At 48.2% G+C, this 19,594-nt stretch overlaps 2 protein-coding genes across 8 annotated transcripts in view; both read left to right on the top strand.

Annotated features, from left to right (window-relative positions):
* The window catches only part of Ada2a (Transcriptional adapter 2A), a 278,034-nt gene that overhangs the window by 203,637 nt on the left and 54,803 nt on the right, over positions 1–19,594 (top strand). For all 7 annotated transcript variants that reach the window (XM_075684082.1, XM_075684078.1, XM_075684081.1 and 4 more), the window contains 2 exons: positions 2,931–3,152; positions 8,287–8,447. In XM_075684082.1, coding sequence (XP_075540197.1) covers positions 2,931–3,152; positions 8,287–8,447 — 383 coding nt within the window. The remainder of the gene's footprint in view (positions 1–2,930; positions 3,153–8,286; positions 8,448–19,594) is intronic.
* Positions 11,065–17,001, top strand: LOC142575095 (uncharacterized). Its single transcript, XM_075684086.1, has one exon. The coding sequence runs from the start codon at positions 12,192–12,194 to the stop codon at positions 12,615–12,617; it is 426 nt and encodes a 141-aa protein (XP_075540201.1). The 5' UTR covers positions 11,065–12,191; the 3' UTR covers positions 12,618–17,001.

Below are 19,594 nucleotides of genomic sequence, written 5' to 3'. Positions count from 1 at the left end.
TCCCTTTTTATTTTCTATGTACCACTCCTGCTTTGGCTGCCAAAAAGCAGCTGGCAGTATATTCAAATAAATAAATAAATAAATAAATAAATAAATAAATAAATAAATATTTCCTAAATCGGCCTGTATTGACCAAATTAAAGAACCTTGTACGGTGAAAAGATCTACACCATGACACCACTTCTACTGGCCAGGCCTGTACCGCTCTGTGCACCACTACTTGCAGCCTGTGTGCTCTGTGAGCACCACAGAAAAAACGTGCAGGGCTGCCTGCTAGACGCCTTCACTCATCAATGTGACCTCAGCACCATTATTTTGCATCGGCCTCGAACTTCTCTGTCTTTTCCGACGTTGAAATCTGGCAATAAGTGGGTCATTATCGTGACTGATTAGACTCGGTACGGGATCATGCGAGCTTTGCGCACGAGCTGTGCAACTGAGGTGACAGATTCCTTTTACATGAGCTCGTCCTCCACCACAGCGCACCCCTGCAGCTCCTCACTGGTCGCGGCCGCGCCTTCTTGTCCTGAGTAGTTGAAGACCTACTTCGCTCCTGTTCTGCAGAGCACAAGCTTTCTACCACCTACCACCCACCAACAAATGGACTAACGGAGCGGCTAAATTGCACATTGACAGAAATGCTGTCTATGTACATTTCTGGTGACCACAGTGATTGGGACAGCATGTTACCCTTTCTGACCTTCGCCTATAATTCGTCCCATCACGAGACTGTTGGCTTTTCACCCTTCTGTTCGGCCGCCACCTTTCTTTGCCCTTTGACACACTGCTTCCTTCCTCGGCAAGCACTCCCACTGAATATGCTCAAGACGTCTTTGCCTGGGCTCACACGGCACGCCAGATTTCCGGCTCCTGGCTCACTGAGTCTCAGGCCGCGCAGAAGGTCCAGTATGACAGCCGACATCAGGACATTCGATTTCCTCCTGGCTCCATTGTCCGCCTGTGGACACCATGTTACCATGTTGGCTTGTCTGAAAAGCCTCGCTAAACAGGGCCCTTCATGATATTGTGTCAGCTTGGCAATGTGAGCTATGAGACTGCTCCGCTAGACTCGTGTCTCCCCATGGATGTTGTGCATGTGTCCCAGCTGAAGCCTTACTTTGCAACGAGTTCACTTCCCTATAGCTAGCGCCGAGACTTCGTCTTTACAGGCGGAGGTTATGTTACGGTGCAACCAAGAGTAGTGCCAGTCAGAAGAAGATGACTTGACGTGTAGAGGTGGAATCTCTCTCGACAGCCATCTTGTTTATGCATCGTTGTCTCTCTTGTAAATATTGAAAATACATTTTTATATGCGACTTCTGCAACATAACAATATCAACAGGGTTCCACTGTAATCTAATAAATAGCTACGAGCATGCACTGTCAGAATTATGACATCACGAGGTGCAAGTGCCTTTCATTTCCATGACTTGAAAAGAGTGATGCTTTTAAAGCTAAGCTTTCTTTGCTGCTTCCTTAGACTTTCCCACTGCTGCTGCATTCTGGCACACAGCGTCGGGGGGTAGTTTAGAGCATGTGTATACATGTCAGGAGCGTGGCAAAGAGTAAAGGTGATGCCAGAAATTCGTTTGGACCTTTGCACCACATTGAGTGTGCACAATACCCTCTGGAGCTCCCTGGGTGTTACTTCATTAGCTTCTTGACAGCTATAATTATCCCTGACCCCCGCAAAAGCAATGCAAAAATTGGAGCACTTACCTTTCTACTAACATGCAAGTCCAGAAGGAAGCTAGATAGAATGGTAGAGAGGAGGGGGGAGTGGAGGCACAGAATGGGTAGAACCGACGCAGTCACGAAACAGTTTCGCAGTTTCCATACAAGGGGGTCGGGGGGGGGGGGGGGGGGGGGGGGGGGGGGGGGGGGGGGGAGAGAGATTAGGAAAAGGTTAAGTGGAAAGGTAAGGAAACTACAACTATAGACATGACTGCAGTTACTGGTGAACAGTACAAATTTAAGTTTAACGTATGGTACGGTACATTTCTGCTATTTCTGAAAAATAAGCACCATGCAGACTTGTCAAACGGACAACTTATGCAGGGCATGCAGAAGCAGAGTCGCATTAAAGCACACCGTAGGGTCTAGGAGACACTACAGAAGCGGTCACACGTAAAATCATCTTTTCTGTGCTCGCCGCGATAGATTTGCGGCTATGGCATTGCTCGAGGTAGTGGGTTGGACCTTGACTGCAGCAGCTGTGTTTCAACGGGGGCGAAATAAAAATCTCTCGTGCCGTTAGATTTAGGGACATGTTACAGAACACCACGGTGTCAAAATTAATCTGGAGTTCGCCACTACGGCGTACCTCATAATCCAATTCTGGTTTTGGCATGTACAGCCCCATAATTCCATTAAAGTTTAATACTTCTGCCTTGATGCGATGTGCCATGTGAGGCAATGACAATAGTTAACCCTCTTGGAGATTGTGAAGTATGGTGCACAACAGCGCCTCAAGGAAACACCTCCCCCCTGTGTGTTCTGTGTAGTATGCAGACAAACATCAGTGGTGCATGCAAGGTAACATTTAATGTCAACTCACCACTCTTGTGTTGGACTAAAAATTGAAGAAATTAAACATGCACGATCAACACCACCACTAATTATCGTCAATCAAAGGAAACATCACAGAAAGCTTCGCTTACATCGATTCCCACAGTGCGTGGGATCCACATACTTTTATTATTCCAGACCCACCCACCTGGCTTTATGTTGCTCTCCATGCTGATTGATGACTTTTGTTGCTTGGCAATAGCTTCAATGTGTAAATAGCACGAGTGGCATCCATCTGGTATTGCACTCGCTGCACCAGTGATGCACTGTGGCTGATAGTGTTGAGTAGACATTCGTAGTGCCCTGTGGTTTGCAAGAAAGTTGCGAGGTGGGAGGTTAGTGGATGCATTCTGCTATTGCAGAGCTCCAGCTGGCCATGGTGTCAATTTACCAAGAACGGTTGCGGGAGCGTGCCCGAAGAAAGTGGCTGGTGCGCAAGCATGGCCTGGTGCATCCCCAGAAGACACGCCAGAGCTGGCGCCGGTACAGCACCACTCTAGGGGAGGCCACCACTGCCCTGCTTGGTCGCTTAATGCAGCTGCTCCCGCCAAACAACTTTGAGTTCCTCTGTGAGGGGCTGCACAGTAAGTCTGACCAGTTCTTGCTTCTTTTTGTGTTGCATGATCTTTTTGGCACCACAATGTTTTGTGGCCATGCAGCATCACTGCTACAGGTTCGGCATTTGTCAGTCATTGCTCCCATCACTGGCAACGATTATGCCTTGCAAGGTGCCCAGGTCAAGTACAAATATTCAGCAGCAGTGCTCCATTCAGCCAAACACAGCGCTGCATTGACATGTCGGTTGTATGCTTCACAAGCAGTGCAAACAGCTGCTTATAGTTGAAATATTTTGAGCAGTGCATCTGATTGGATTGTCCCCACTGCCATCAGTTGTGCTACTCTTCTTCCATATCTGATATTCATTATAAGCATACACATCATATGATGTGCAGCAGGGCTGCCCCACCTTTCACCTACAGCAGAACCTGCTTATAACAATATTCAGGTGTCAAGAAAATTTCATTGTTCTAATAGGGCTGCACACAAAAAAAGAACTGCAGGGAACAGACATGAACACTAGCGGTGTGAGAATACCAAATAATAGATTTCGGACCTAATATCAATTGAATTGAATCAAGAAAAAAAATTCAGGGGTGATTTAGTGGTAAATGCAAGAGAAATGTGTCAGAAAATGTTGCACTGCATTGAAGTCCTAGAGCTATGATTTAAACCATGTTCACCACATTGCAAAGTGTTGTTCAGGAGCTCACTCGACATATGTCCTGCTTCTTCGAGCAGCAAAGTGCAACTGAGGGCGGTCCGGAAGAAACCACTGTCACTTGCCCTATATGTAGTCCAAAGTTCGACGAAAACTCGTCAGGCGAGGGTGATACATTTTCGAATAAACTGGCACTCTCCTATGGTTCAAAAGGAAATAAAACAAAATGATGTTTCGAGACCGCTACGAGTGTATTGGTTCACACAATGTCAAATAAACTGGCACTTGATTATGGTTCAAAAGGACATAAAACAAAATGACGTTTCGAGACCGCTACGGGTCCCTTGTTCACAATGAAGATCAGCGCAAGAGATTATTTATGTGTTGGGTGGCGCAGGGTGCTTCACCTGCGTGCCTTTCGGTGGCTAATCGGCTTTGCACTTGCTTTCACACTAAGCGGTGTGGCAAAAATGCTCAGAGACCACTCCCACGGCGCGCTCGGCGCTTATTTTGCACCGAAACAACGAACTGAGGCTCTGCAGCGCACGCGACATGCTGTACTGCGCAGGTCTCTACACTGAATGTATCGAATAACCGAAAAATCAAATAGTAGATATTCGGATGTTCGCTATTAGATTCGGTTATATTAGAGTATTCACACTCCCATAATCAAAGCATTTTGATTAGAAACAAATGCAGTCGAACCCACTTATAACATTACCTGTTTTATTAATACTTGGATATAACATTGAAAAGCTGCGACACTGTAAACTTTTGTGCAGGTTTTATGATAAAATAAACTGCTTAGCAGAATGATCCCATGCCACTTTATTGGTTAAAACAGTTAAATCTGGCTTCTGGTTGTCTGTGCCAAAAGGAAATGGAATGCGAGATCCTGGATAAGAAAAAAAAAAGTAAGCCACTGCACTCTTCACATGCCACTCATGCCTTTGTCGCATTGCCAGCCCCCTATATTCATTTCAGAGAGAAAAAAAATATTGTTAGCTGACTTGTAGCATCACTGTCACACATCTTTGTCAACACTTGCAAAAATTCATTACTGTGCTATCAACTACAAATCATAGTGGTTTAGGATGAAGGTAAATGTTCTTGAACTTATACGTAGCAAGCTAGTGCTCCATGCTTGTTGCAGCTAAGCACAAATTACAGTTTGTACCCTTATTATTGATGCAAGCTGCTGCTATAGCACTGCACGGGCCTGATATTTTGACTCAGGCCTGGCCGGAGCCTGCTTTATGAAGCCTGAGCCCAGCTCAAGCCCATGATACCAAGCCCGAGCCTGGCCTGGGCCTGGGCGTACATGACCGAGCCCAGCACGAGCTGGCCCTGTGGTGTCAAGCCGAGGCATGGCTTGGGCCCAGACCAGGCGCGGCTTTCACTACTGAGTGTGGCGGGCCCATGCAGTGCTCTAGCTGCTGCTACTGCAGCATGTAAAACCACACATTAAACTCCATGCTGCACTGGAGGAAACAAATCACTATCAGATGGCACTGTAGTTGTCAACTTTAAGGAATAGATTATTGTCTAGCACTGATTTCCCATAGGAACTTTGGTGCATGCAATTAATTATTAAAGGGAAGAAAAAGACAAAGCTGCTTGACTGGAGTGTGGCCTGGACTGCAACAGCCTTGAGCACTTGCCCTGTTGCCACATGAGGCTGCACTTGGGGCTGAGCTTAGCCGGCATGCACTATGGGCAAGTAAGCTCACGATACCCACAGAACTCGGTGTTGCCTGGAGTCACATAATGTGTGGATCTCAAGTGCCCTACAAACAAAGGGCACAGTAGTGCTTACAAACAAAAGGGCATTTATTGTGCCTTTTGTACAATGCCAGCTAGATGAATTTCAACGAAAGAGACAGGCTGATGAAATGCACTGAGAAATGGAGGCTGTTCTCTTGAGGTAAAGATGTCAGGCGATAATGTTTGCCCCGTGCTGGACACCAATGCCTAAGTAATTTACAGTTGGAGTGTCATGAGTGACAATTGGCGAGCTGCCAGGATTTGCTTCCAGCCCTGTCACGGATTTTGGTAATTTGCTGATGCATTGAGACAGGGCATTAGCTACTGTTCGTGAGCAAAAGCTTAGCAAGGAGCAGGGCCTCAAACTATTAAGGATGAAAGGAAGTGTGTCCATGCTGCTCAATTAGCAGAACATGCTGCAGTTTACGAAGCACATGAGGAGAGGAAGCAGTTTGAAGAGAAAGAGGTAAAGATCTTACAAGAAAGATTACATGCTTTGGAAATAAAAGTGTGTGAGATAAAACTGGAGAGTAGGCTCTTTAGCAGAGCAGAGCAGCATGACAGGAGAAAGACGCCAGAAGAAGTTTGAAGATTAGATATCATTACTGATGTCTTTGAAGAGAACCTTTCGACTTGGGAATCTTTGTTACAGAATGACCCAGACAAGAGGATGGCTGACACTCCAATCGAGTTTTGCATAGCAAACGAGCAGAAGGTGGAAGAGACAAGTGCTGCTTCACCTCGAAATGACATAGTTTTTGTAATTGAAGACTGTTTAAGAGATCTCCAAGCACCAGAATTGACGAGCCACAAGGGCATCCAAGAAAGAGCTTATCAGTGCACAGTACGTCTGCTGAGAAAACAGCGAAGGAAGATCTTGCACAAGATATGACAGTACCCGACCTCCACAAGAGCGATTGTTTGAAAGAGATGACCAGCATTGATGACATTGAGAACTGTGAGAGTGAGAAAGCAAAGAGTGTGCAAGAAGTTTCATATCCAGACAGACAGGTGCACAAGCGCGAAGAGTCACTATGAAATGGACCACCTACAAGACATAGCAGTGCCCAGAGAGCTAGGTTTCACAGAGAAAGTACCTTGGGGAAAAACAAGCAATCAAGAGAAGAATAGAGCAAAGCAGCAAAGGGACACCTACAGTGTAGGGAAACTGCCTTTCAAGAAGTCGCGAAGGCAGTATGGCTGGTTAGCTCATACAGGGATCGCTGCAACTCATTGAACAAAAGAACAAGGGTCAGTCAAGGAAGTTTTGGGTACTAACACATATACACATGTCCAGACCCAAGAACTGCAGGTGCTCACAAAGCAGAAGCTTCCTGCAAAAGAATATGCAGAGAAGGAAGAGTCATTTCAACTTTGAGTACAAGGACAATGCCAGTAGATACCCTAATTGCCCAAGACGTGCAATGCATGAGTGTAGGAAGAATATTTGCAGGAGGTTGAGAGCAAGATAGCGTAATAAGACACTTGTGGTTGAGAAAATGTGGTGGTCTATGAGAAAGAAAATGAAGAGGGAGGTAAAACAGAGCCAGTCAAAGTTGTACAGGAAATGCGTACACATAGGAGAAGACGGATGAGCTGGAATTGCTGACATGGGACGGACACATCGCCAGCTGTGCTTGGGTGACGTGATTGAGTTTCATTGGGGACCTGGACCCTAGAGGGGACCTCTGAGAGTTGGCCACCCACAGAGAGCTCCAGCTCTTGAACCCCGGCTACGGTGCTGTGGCAGTGCTCCTCGGTTCAGTCCTGTGAAGCCGTCACCGTCCAATGTCACGGAGGCAACCATTTAGCCACGTCATCGACCACATGCACTACTAACAACCACCGCGTCCTGTGCCATGTGGATCATGGAAGCATTGCCACCACTGTGGAAACCAGCCCTGTCAAGCGACAGCGCCGGAGGCCAGTGCTTGCGTCTTGTTGGAGTCGCGATGGTTGCCTCTTGTGACACACGAACCGGCTCCCACCACATCATGACGTTCAGACTGTTTGTCCTTTACCCTAATAGGAACTTAGTGATTATAGTTCAAGTGTTTAGCAAGAGTTTACATATTTTTTGTAGTATTTATTCGTCTTTTTTTTCTTACTCATTTTGTGTTATAAATGCTTTTCTTTCCCTATCGTGTGCACTTTGTATCCTGTCCTGTCTGTCTTCAGAGCGCCAAAATTCGTGACACGAAGACTTGGGATTGAGAGGTATACAAGCAAATGGGAAGGCATTGTGAGATGGTCCTGCCAAGTGTGTGGTCTGTTTGCGCGTGGCAAGGTCCCTCAGCCAGAAGGGGAAGAATCTAATTTCGTCTGCGCCTGAGTATCCCTGTCGCTAGGGGGTGTCAGCAGCGACACTCGTGCCGTCCCTTCTACTACTGTGCTGCTACACCGACTTCTCCCGCAGCACGTGCTTGTGTGGAAGCCAAATTCGAGGAGATGCGAGAGTGAGACGTGGCAGAGCCAAGCATCCTCACACATGGTATTGGTTTCTATGTTCAAGTTAGTGGTCACAAATGGAAGCAGTGGAGAAATCTCCTCAGCTTTCACCACATTGCATCTCCAGAGTGAGACACTGTGTGCTGGTCATCACTAGCTGTGTGTGAGGTGTAGCAGTCTATCCTTACAGTGCCCAGCAAACATGTGGTGACCGTGTCCACATTTTTGAGGCTCTGGGTACAAGAGCATAGCAGCGACAACCTTGCATGATCTGTGTCAACGCGCAGGTGAGCAGCTGCTGTGCCAACAGGTGCAGCTGTTGCAGGAGTCCCGTCGGGCAGGGCTCACTCGGCTGGACAGTATTGCACTCTTCAAGCAGTGTCGCCGCTGGAGAGTTACCCACCGCCCTAAGCACACTGCCTTCACTGAGCTACTGGCACATATCAAGGTACCTGATATCTCTTATTCATTCGAGAAACAGGGACCACAGCATGCAAGTATTTTAGGTGATTCAGTTGCATTCTGATGTTGCATGCCAGAAATCAGGTCAGGTAATGTGCAGAGTTTCAGCTGCTGAGGCTCTGACAAACTTCAGTCTGCACTTTTCGTTGTGGGCCACATTAGAAAAGTACTGCTTTAATCATAGTCAATTGTTTAATGAGCAGGGCTTTTCTGCAAGCATGCTTCTGGCATGCGCTTATCAACACAAATGATAATTCTTCTTTCTTCTCTATTGAATGGCATCAGTCCACAGTGGCAGTTTTCTGCATTTCATTTAAAAGCCAACTGCAGTGAAATTTCGAACCGCATAGGAAGTCTAGTTACAGATAATGTAGGTATACAGCATCTTCTGTGGAAAATTTTGCATTTGACGTACAAGTGAACTCGAAGACCTTGTAAAAATATAGATTCTTTTTTACTTACCAAAACAGAAAGAAATGCCACCATTGCTATTGTCTAGAAATTATGTTAATTAAAACAAATTGCCAATACCATTAGTTCCAAGTCACAGCGTTAATTAAATGTGCTACTGCAGAAAATGTATTACTATACGGGGTGATCGTCTATATGTTTTAAGAAATTTTTAAAAGTTGCTTGTTGATGTTAACATAATTCTTGTCTTTGAGCTGGAATACTTGAAGAGGCGGACATTACTTGCATGAGAAATCAAAACACATATTAAACTAATTAACAAAGCGTAATTAACCAACTTTTCAGTTAATTGCTTTAGTTGCATTCTGATGTTGCATGCCAGAAATCAGGTCAAGTAATGTGCAGAGTTTCAGCTGCTGAGGCTCTGACAAGCTTCAATCTGCACTTTTCGTTGTGGGCCACACCTGAAAAGTACTGCTCTAATCATAGGTAATTGTTCAATGAGCAGGGCTTCCCTGCAAGCATGGCATGTTTCCATATTACGGCACAAAAGTACAATTTAGTAATTGTAGTTGTAGCTGGTGAGTTTGCAAGGCGTGTCCACTTGGAGTTAATTTCTAGAATGACACCAGTTTGAAAATAGGTGTGAGCAAACTCGCCATAAAAATGCATAGTTGTTCCCCTTACTTTTAACAAAACGTTCTTTTATGCATTGAAGCACAAAAGTAACTGAAACGCCCGTGTACTATTTACCTTATATGTAGGATGTCTCGAAACTGGTGTCATCCTGGAAATTCATTTCAAGTAGATACATCTTTTAACCTCACCGGCTACGATTTGTAAATTCCAATATGTGCCACAAAGGAATTAATGAATAAGTTAAGTTTGGGGTGTTGTGACACCACGGACTCGAGCATATGGGGGTTGGGCCTAGCCGTGTATGGTTTAGCCGTGTCCGGACCTCGAAGGCCCCTCAGCAGGGGCAACATACCGTATTCACTCGCACAATGATCGCACTCGCGTAATGATCGCACCCCTGAATTTTGTCGTCAAAATTAGCTTTTTTTATTTCCCGTGTAATGATCGCACCCCGAACTTGCCGCAGCGATATGTCGTGTGCCAAGTCTAGCTAATAATGATTGCGCTATCTTTCGAATGCTACGCGAACGACTCTTCAAGACAAACCAAGCAGTCTGTATGCACCAACCATTCTCAAGCAGATGCCCCATTTCATTCCTTTCATCACTTTCCGCACTTCCATGACAAAAAAAAAAAAAAACAAGAAAGAAAAAAAAAAAAGAAGGCTACCACCAAACTCACCTTTATTATGTGTACGCTTTATAATGGCTGCAGTCAACAACAACAACAAAAAAGGCGCCTTTCGATTCTTTGCGTCTGCATTCGTGGGCACGCAACAAATAGCGAGCGGCAACGATAGCAGCCACGTTTACACTGATACGTTAGAAGTGTACCCTATTCATACGCCGACGCTTGTAACACGGCTATGATATTCACCCACCCTTAGCGGAAACGTGCCGTATTAGGATTGTAGTGAAGACAAATGCCGCAGTTTCCGCAGCATGTCTGCTATGTGTTCCTATGTCACTGGCAGCTAAGCGTGCCCATCTGTTTCTGTCCCCTCAAAGTGGCCATGGCTATGTTATTGCCGCAAACTTGCCGATATTAACAATATTATTCATTACTGATACGGAAGAAACTGTTTCAATGCACGTAATGTACTCACGAGAAGAAAAAAAATTGCGTTCGGCGCAGTCGGATTGCTCCGCCGGCCTCCATCTTTATTTTGGTGTCGCGCAGTACATACAGGGGCAGCCGCCTATTTGTTGACTTGTTGTCATCCCGCAGCAAATGTGAGATGAAAAAAAAAATTCTTTTTTTTTTGCGGGAAATTTACCCCGCGTAATCATCGCACCCCTGAATTTGCGTCACTTTTTTTTACAAAAAAGTGCGATCATTATGCGAGTAAATACGGTACTTCTTTGGCCCTAGCTTCACGCAGATGGCACACCTGGATTGAGCCAGCCGGGCGAAATTGGTAGTCACCTGTAGCCTTTTCCTATTGCTCTCCACGCTCTTTAAAATTGTATTTTCTTTATAATCTTTTCTGTCTCCTCATTTCATTTCAGTTTCTCAAATTTCCGGTGGCAAGGGTTAACCTGGTGTAACCTATTCCCCCTTGGGCATGTGATATTAGGTTTAATGATGATGTACATCTGACGCATGCAAGTCTCTCTTCAGAGGCGTTGTAGCGTCCTCTGGGCTCCATGGTGGGTGGATGCCACCACTGCCAAAAAAATATGACCCTTTATGGCTTCAGCTTCTTTTCCAGTGCTACCTTATCATTCTCTTTAAAAAAGAGAATTCACTGATGGAATGTTTGCTTTCCTCAACCGTGTCAAATAAAACTTTCTGAGATTTCATGTCTTTCACATTCAAAACCCCGACAAGACTGTAAGAACTCTCTCACCATTTCTTGCTGCCGAATGTTAAACAGTCACTACAGGACCCGGCTACAAGGTAACCTTACCAAGATGGCAAGTGGTGGCCTCCCCCTTGAGGTGCGCCACAAGCTTCAGTATGAAAAACTTTTCCAAACTTGTGCCATTCACAAGACAGACCTTGTAGATCTGAGTGAAAGTGAACTTCGTGAAGGATGGAAGGACCAGGATGTCATCAATGTGCAAAGAATTAAACTAAGACGTGACAGCACAGGAATTCCCAACAAAGATCCGATCTTGACCTTTGCCTCCAGTGATATGATGTTAAGGAACTCCTATATAAACTGAAGCCAAAGCTGCTGTGTATCAAAGAAGCATGTTTAACACCTGCACAAACTTTCTATTGCAGTATGTACGTAGCAATCATGGTCGATAAGAATTTAGCATGTCAGCTTTCAGAAATCTAAACACGTTTTGAGGCAGTTGTAGTTCGGGCCCTAATGTTTGGAAAATTCATTACGATATCTTCTCTATATGTACTACCTAGTTATCGACACGGTACTGTGGTGGAATGTATTTCTCTGCGGCTGAAAGCACGCTCCCGCCGGGCGCGCCGAGTCATTGCACCTGATGCATGTATGGAACCACGTGTCACTGACGTCACGCTGGTTCTACTTAAACGGCTGTGGAAATAAAGACGGGGGCTCTTTCCCCTTGCTGGCGTTTTGGACTACAGTCGTCTCCTGTCTTTCGTCGATCACGCACTGATAGCGGCGGCGCCCATACGACATGGTGTCAGAAGTTATGCGATCCACCCACTTTTGAAAAGCGATTGAAAAGTACGCACTCTGCTTTATACCATGGGTCGACAAGCAAGGGACATCTTCGCCACCTTCAATCTTTCTGCAGAAGATTCGAAAAAATTTGAGCTGGTCAAAAAGAAGTTCGATGATTACTTCATCAAGGAGAGCAACGTTGTCTACGAGAGCGCTTGCTTTCACAAGCGGCACCAGATGCCTGGCGAGTCGATTGACCAGTTTATGACTGCTTTACACGTCTTGGCGGACAAATGCGACTTCGGAGAATTCAAGCAGCGCCTCATCAGGGACCGGTTCGTCGTGGGCCTGCGGGATGGAAAACTTTCCGAGTCGCTCCAAATGGATCCCAAGCTGTCTCTCGCAACAGCTCTGGCGAGGGCCCGCCTAAAAGAGACCGTTCAGCAGCAGCAAGCAAGAACTTCGAAACTGCAACGAAGTCCACGAATACACACCGTGCAAGCCATGTGAGGACGTCAATGTCGACGCAGTGGGCTACCGCAGAAAACCGCAACGCAGCAAGGAAACCTGGCCGACATCAGCTCGTTCCGAGGGACCGTGCATCTTCTGCGGAGGTAACTCGCACCCAAGGACAGCCTGCCCAGCGTGAGGCCAGAGGTGCTTCAACTGCGGCTTAAAGGGACACTTCGGCTTAGCGTGCCTCAAAGGGACTTCTCGAGGCTACCAGCGAAAGGTACAAGTGTCATCTGTACAGAAGGACGATGGGGAGGTTTTTTTGGGCGCGGTCGGGGCGCCTCGCGCCAAAGCGCGTTACGTTCAGGTATTACTTAACTCCGTGCCTGTTTTTGCAAAGGTCGACTCAGGCGCAGAAGTGTCCGTAATTCCAGCATCATTTCCTGGACTTCCCACGAGCTTGGAAAAGGCCGACGAGGTCTTGACTGGTGCTAGCGGTGACCGCTTGAATGTTCTGGGCAAGTTTCAGGGGGATATATTTTGGAGGGGACAAACTTCGCGCCAAACGTGTTATGTGGTCAGTCCTTTGCGCCATGTACTGCTGGGTTTGCCGGCTCTCGAAGCGTTGGGAGTCATCTAAAGTTCGTTGACTCTGTGGCTCACAAGGAACCCAACTACGCAGTTTTGTGCCCTCAGGTTTTCAACAACTTGGGCACTATGCCGGGGGAGTATACAATAAGGCTTAAACCAAATGCTGTTCCATTTGCAATAAGCGCACTGCGCAGAATTCCTATACCGCTTCAGGAGCCTGTAAAACGAGAACTCGAGAAGATGGAACAAATGGGCGTCATTCGTAAAGTCGAAGAGCCAACAGAGTGGTGTGCCGGCATTGTACCTGTACAAAAGCACTCGGGAGATGTAAGGATCTGCGTAGACCTTACGCAATTGAACAAGTTTGTCTTAAGAGAAAGATACACATTGCCTACTGTCGATCAAGCACTGGGCTCTCTTGCCGGTGCAAAATGGTTTTCCAAATTAGACGCGAATTCCGGCTTTCATCAGGTGCGACTCAGCAAGGCCTCAGAAGTGCTGACCACGTTCATTACACCATTTGGGCGGTACTGTTTCACTAGGTTGCCATTCGGGATTACATCAGCTCCAGAGTATTTTCAAAGAAGAATGTCTGAAATCCTGGCAGGCCTTCCTGGCGTCGTTAACTTGATGGATGATATTCTGATTTTTGGCGACAGCAAAGCGCAACATGACTCTAGACTATCGAACGTCTTAGCTAAGCTGGCCCAGTCTAACGTCACCTTAAACAAAGCAAAGTGTGTTCGATGTTCGAAGCATAAGCTTTCTGGGCCACTTACTCAGCGAGGAAGGCGTACAGCCGGATCTGGCCAAACTCAGAGCCATTAAAGAGCTGAAAGCACCCTCTGATATATCGCAATTACGCAGTGTTCTGGGCATGGCCAACGACCTAGGCCGTTTTTTGCCGAACTTGGCGCAAACCACTGCCCCGCTATGGGAGCTTTTGCAGAAAGAGACCGACTGGGCTTGGGGCCCTGCTCAGAACACGGCTTTTGAAAGCTTGAAATCTCTTATCTGCTCAGCAAAGTGCATGGCTATGTACGATCCACGCCTTCCCACGATTCTTTCGGCAGACGCCTCGTCTTACGGTCTCGGTGCGTCCTTTTCCAGAAACAACGCAATGGCGAGCGCCGGCCGATAGCGTTTGCTTCAAGGTCACTGACGAAAACTGAGCAGCGCTATGCGCAAGTGGAAAAGGAGGCACTAGCATTAACATGGGCTGCCGACAGATTCGATGAATACATAAGAGGTATTGAGGTGATGCTTGAAACAGACCACAAACCTCTCGTTTCGTTGCTTGGTAAAATGCCTATTGATGTGTTGCCGCCAAGGGTTCAGCGCTTCAGAATGCGGCTGATGCGGTATCACTTTAACATTGTGTACCTTCCCGGTAAAAGCTTGATAACGGCGGATGCTCTTTCAAGAGCACCGACGAAAGCAGATAAACTAGCCGGTGAACTGACCGTCTCAGAAGTGTCGTCTTTCGTCAAAACATGTGTGCAAGGGCTTCAAATGGGTGACAATTTTGTTAACAGAATACGCGATGTGCAAAAGACTGACGTCGTTTGTCAAGCCTTGCTTAAGTTGTGTCGCCAAGGCTGGCCAAAAAAACCAAAGCTTCCTTGCTACTTAGTTCCGTACTGGCAGGAAAGAGCACTAATTGCCGAATGCAATGGCATGCTGCTAAATGGGACCAGACTGGTGGTACCTCAGTGCCTAAGAAAGGAAGTACTAAAATAACTACATGATGGACATCAGGGAATCACGAGAACTAGAGCTTTGGCAAAGGAATTGGTCTGGTGGCCAGGCATCGGCGAACAACTTGCGCGGCAAGTGAAAAAATGTGTTACTTGTGCGCGCTTTGTCAACCAGAACTCGGAGCCATTGATTTCAACCCCAACGCCAAGTTTCGCGTGGGAATGAGTTGGGGTCGACTTGTGCTTTATTAACAACTGTCATTATCTTGTCGTGGTCGACTACCTGTCACGGTATCCGGAAGTAGCCCTCCTTCCCTCAACAAAAGCTAGGGCGGTGATAGAAAGGCTAAAAAGCATTTTTGCACGCCATGGCATCCCGGAGACTGTAGTGACAGACAATGGACCACAATTTTCTTGTACAGAGTTTGATAAGTTTGCACATGATTATGGCTTTGGTCACGTCACTACTAGCCCTAGGTACCCTCAGGCTAATGGGGAAATTGAACATATGGTGCAAACAATTAAGCGCCTGATCCTTAAATCTAAGGACCCGTACCTGGCTCTGCTTGCCTACAGGGCAACCCCAGGCATTCTGGGCCCTAGTCCGGCTGAAATCCTCATGGGCCGGCGTCTTAGGACAAGAGTTCCAATGGCGCCGCAGCTGCGTGGTCCAGTGCAGCCACCGCTGCTTAATCTTGCGGCCAAAGACAGTGCCCACAAGAAGCTACAAGCACGGTACTACAACAGGCGCCACAGAACCCGAGAAATGAACAAACTAAAAGCTGGTGATTCCGTTTGGGTAACGGACATGAAGACTAGAGCAACGGTGTTAGCCACAGCCGCTACACCGCGCTCCTACATAATACGCACCCAGGATGGGAGTACGCTGCGGCGTAACCGACGAATGCTCAACCACTTGCCAGAACAGAGGAAGGCAGAAGGCAGCTACGAGTTTCCAAACGAAAGTGATTCATCCGAATTGGTTTTTATGAACAAGGAGTCACCCGCTACCTTAACAGATTCGTTACCTTTAGCATAGAGGGCTATGACTTCAACTTTAGTACCTTCTGCTTCAGTGACTGTGACCAAGTCTGGTAGAGTGGTTAAGCGACCAGTTCGATACGGGATTGATGAATAAGGTTTTGTCCGTGGTAGATTACCACTGAGGGTTCTTGCTTTTTGTTCATGTGCGGGTGTGCTAAATGTCATGCACGAAAACCACTTTCATTTTGCAAAAGGGGGGATGTGCTGGAATGTATTTCTCTGCGGCTGAAAGCACGCTCCCGCTGGGCACGCCGAGTCATTGCGCCTGACACATGTATGGAACCACGTGTCACTGACGTCACGCTGGTTCTACTTAAACGGCTGTGGAAATAAAGACGGGGGCTCTTTCCCCTTGCTGGCGTTTTGGACTACAGTCGTCTCCTGTCTTTCGTCGATCACGCACTGATAGCGGCGGCGCCGATATGACAGGTACAACAGAACTTCAGGAATTAACTGATGACCTGCCTAAACCTGACATACTGGTTGGCAACTTTAACACACACAGTATTCTTTGGGCAGAGTCTGTTTGTGTTGCTTAAAGAGGTTGCTTAAACGAACAAGTCATTTTCTTTTCAGGCACATGCCTCTTAAACAAGAAAGAGACAACACTTTACAGCCTTCTGCATAACACACACAGCTCCATAGACTTAAGCATGATATTCTGGTGACATTAGTGCCCCACTTACTGTATTTACTCAAATCTAATGCACACTTTCTTTCCGATAAAATGGGTCAAAAAATTGTGTGCGTGTTAGAATTGAGTACGACCCTAAATCTGCGTTACCATATCGCCATCGGCATTTCAATATGGCCACCTCGTACGCGCTTCGAGCCTAGCTGCTGCAGCTTTGGCTTAGGTTAGTACACCGTCCGTCTTCTCGTTTTGTGCGTTTGCTCTATCAGCATGGAAGCGCCAACTGCAAAGACATGTTGAGATCATCAAGACGCCGCAATTAAAAGGAAAGTGATCACGCGTGCAGAACCGGACGGAAATCGGGCCGCATCACGGGCGTTCGGAGTTCCCAAAACTTGCATGCAGGACTAGCTCAAAAAATTTGGAGGATGCTTAAGCTTCGCCTTTAAGTGTAGAACGTGATAGCATTAAAAGATTCCTGACTGCTTCTCACGCTTCCCGGCAACTGGAGTGTATGTAACTGTAATGTTTACCTGAAAACGCTTGCCGCGAACGCCATGCACGAAGGCGATCTTTGTGGTGGAACCACGGCCTCTTGTGTGGGCCACTATGTGGCGGAGGCGAGTGCCAGCTGGAGTTAATGCAAGGAACCAGGTTTGCCACTCCGTGGCCTCCAAGACAACCACCGCGCGAAATGGCGGACACTGCGACCGGTCTGTGAATGCCGTGGCCGGTTTGTGTGTGTGAAGGGGTTTCTTTGAGTTTTTGCATAACAGAACTACGTTTTCTCGTATAGTCAAATTACAATCCGAGAGCTATCATGTCTGTATGTTGTTTGCAAGTCGTAGTTGTCATGATCCGCCCTTGTTCGTGAACAGGGGAGGGCTCGAGGCACCCTCCGTTAGATGGGTGCTCCACAGCGTGGTGGTGATGAACAATGACTGACCCCCAAGCAGCTGTGCTCGTCGATGTTTATTGCGGTGTGGTGACCAATGTTTCCTACTGAGCCTGGCAGGCCGCCGAACCTGGCGGGCCAATGAAGATTATGCCCGAGGGAGTATCACATGCTTGTTACACCCCCTTACCCCCAGTTTGTTTGTTAATTAAAATAAGCAAACGTCCAAGTTCAGAGCATAAGGCGCTGCCGCCGTCCTAGCCGAGTCGACGGGGCCTGCTGCTACCCAGGCAAGTAACGGTCCGGTGGCCTCCGCCGTCGAATACTCCACCTGGGCACCGGGGTTGACGGGCTGGGTGTGGCAATTCCAGGTGCTGCCTGAGACAGCCTCGCTCCATCCGGAGGGTCCGCAGTGGTCGGCCTTGTGAGTGGTGACCGGCTCGACACCACCTCAACGGGCGCCGCACCACTGGCAATGCTTGCCGCCTCCGAAGTGGGCTGTGCTCTGCTAGAAGTGATTGGTGCTGCCGCTAGTCCTCTTGCGGGCTGGAACTCGAAAGTGGCAGTCGAGGGTGCTGGTCAAGTCCTGTGGCGAGACTTAACATGTTCGGCGTGTCTGTGCCACGTGGCCCCGTCTGGCATGCGGACGAGCAGCGATGAGGCACTGGCAGGCGCCACCACCTGTCCGTCGGACCAGGGTGAGCCAGGACGAAAGTTCCTGACGAAAACTGGAGCTCCCAACTCCGGCAAAGGCCCGGGACCACACCCTCGGTCAGCAGCCAGCTTCTGCTTCAGCTGCTTCAGGAGCACTGTGGATCGGAGGTCCGGATGCAAGACGTCCAAGGGTGTCTTGACCATCCAACCTAGCAGGAGCTCACAGGGGGCACGGCCAGTGACATCGTGGGGCGTGGTCCGGTACTGAAACAGTATCCAGGCAATCTGCGTCCGAAAATCCCCTGTCTGGCTCTTCTTGAGCTTGTCCTTGATGGTTTGCACCACCTGCTCGGCTGTACCATTTGAAGCAGGGTGGTACAGTGGAACCATCATCCAGCGGATTCCGTTCTTCGTCAGCCAGGCCAGGTACTCTGTGCTGGCGAAAGCAGGACCATTGTCGGACACAATGACGTCCGGCAACCCCTGGGCGGCGAATACCTGTCGCAGCACCGCAATGGTCGTGCCTACTGATGGAGTGGTGACAGGTAGAACCTCCACCCGCTTCGAAAAGGCGTCCACCACTACCATGAAGTAATGGCCCTTGAAGGGTCTCCCAAAATCCACATGTAGGCGGGACCAGGGTCTCTGTCGGAACGGCCAGGGGGTGATTCCCACATGACGTGAGGCCTGCTGATTCTCCTGGCAGATATGGCTGCTCTGCACCATTTGAGCGATGTCCTGGTCCAGGCCAGGCCACCAAACACGGGACCGGGCTACCATCTTGGTCTGTTCCACGCCAGGATGACCTGCGTGCAGCAACTGCAGGAACCTGGACTGGGGACTTTGTGGGATCACCACCCTGGAACCCCACAGGAGGCAGCCCTGCTGCAAGCTCAGCTTAGTGGCCTTGGGGCTATAGGGCTGCTGAACCAATTCCTCCCCACGGGACACCGCCTTGACCACCTGAGACAGGCAGGCAGCTCAGGGCATTAGCAGGTCCCAGGTCCTTTCCCGGACGGTAAACCAGCTGGTAACTAAGCTGCCAGCCTCAAGGCCCAGCGTACCACTCGAGGTGATGCCTGCACGGGAACTGCCTTGTCAAGCCACAGCAGCCCCAACAGTGGCTCGTGATCCGTGACCGCTGCAAACTTCTGGTTCCACAGATACTGGTGGAAGCGTTTGACACTGAACATGAGGGCCAACCAAGTCTTCCTTGTCCAGCTGGCTGTAGCATTGCTCTGCAGCATGAAGCCGACGAGAAGCAAATGACACAGGGTGTTCCTGGCCATCTTTGTCCCGGTGCGCCAGGACGGCTCCCATGCCGTACGGCGACGCAGCTACGGTCAGGATGACAGGCTTGGCAGGATTGAAGTGTACCAGCACTGGAGCCTTGGTGGTTAGCTCCTTGCTGCGCTGGAAGGCCCAGTCCTGTTCCTTTTTCCAAACCCATTGCTGACCATCTTGAAGCAGAAGATGGAGCGGCTGTAGATGCGCCAACAGGTTCGGCAGAAAACTCCTG

The sequence above is a fragment of the Dermacentor variabilis genome, chromosome 3 (assembly GCF_050947875.1).
Source record: "Dermacentor variabilis isolate Ectoservices chromosome 3, ASM5094787v1, whole genome shotgun sequence".
NCBI classification, from domain to species: domain Eukaryota; kingdom Metazoa; phylum Arthropoda; class Arachnida; order Ixodida; family Ixodidae; genus Dermacentor; species Dermacentor variabilis.
Note: the sequence above shows the minus strand (reverse complement) of the source record. Positions and strands in the feature narration are given on the sequence as shown.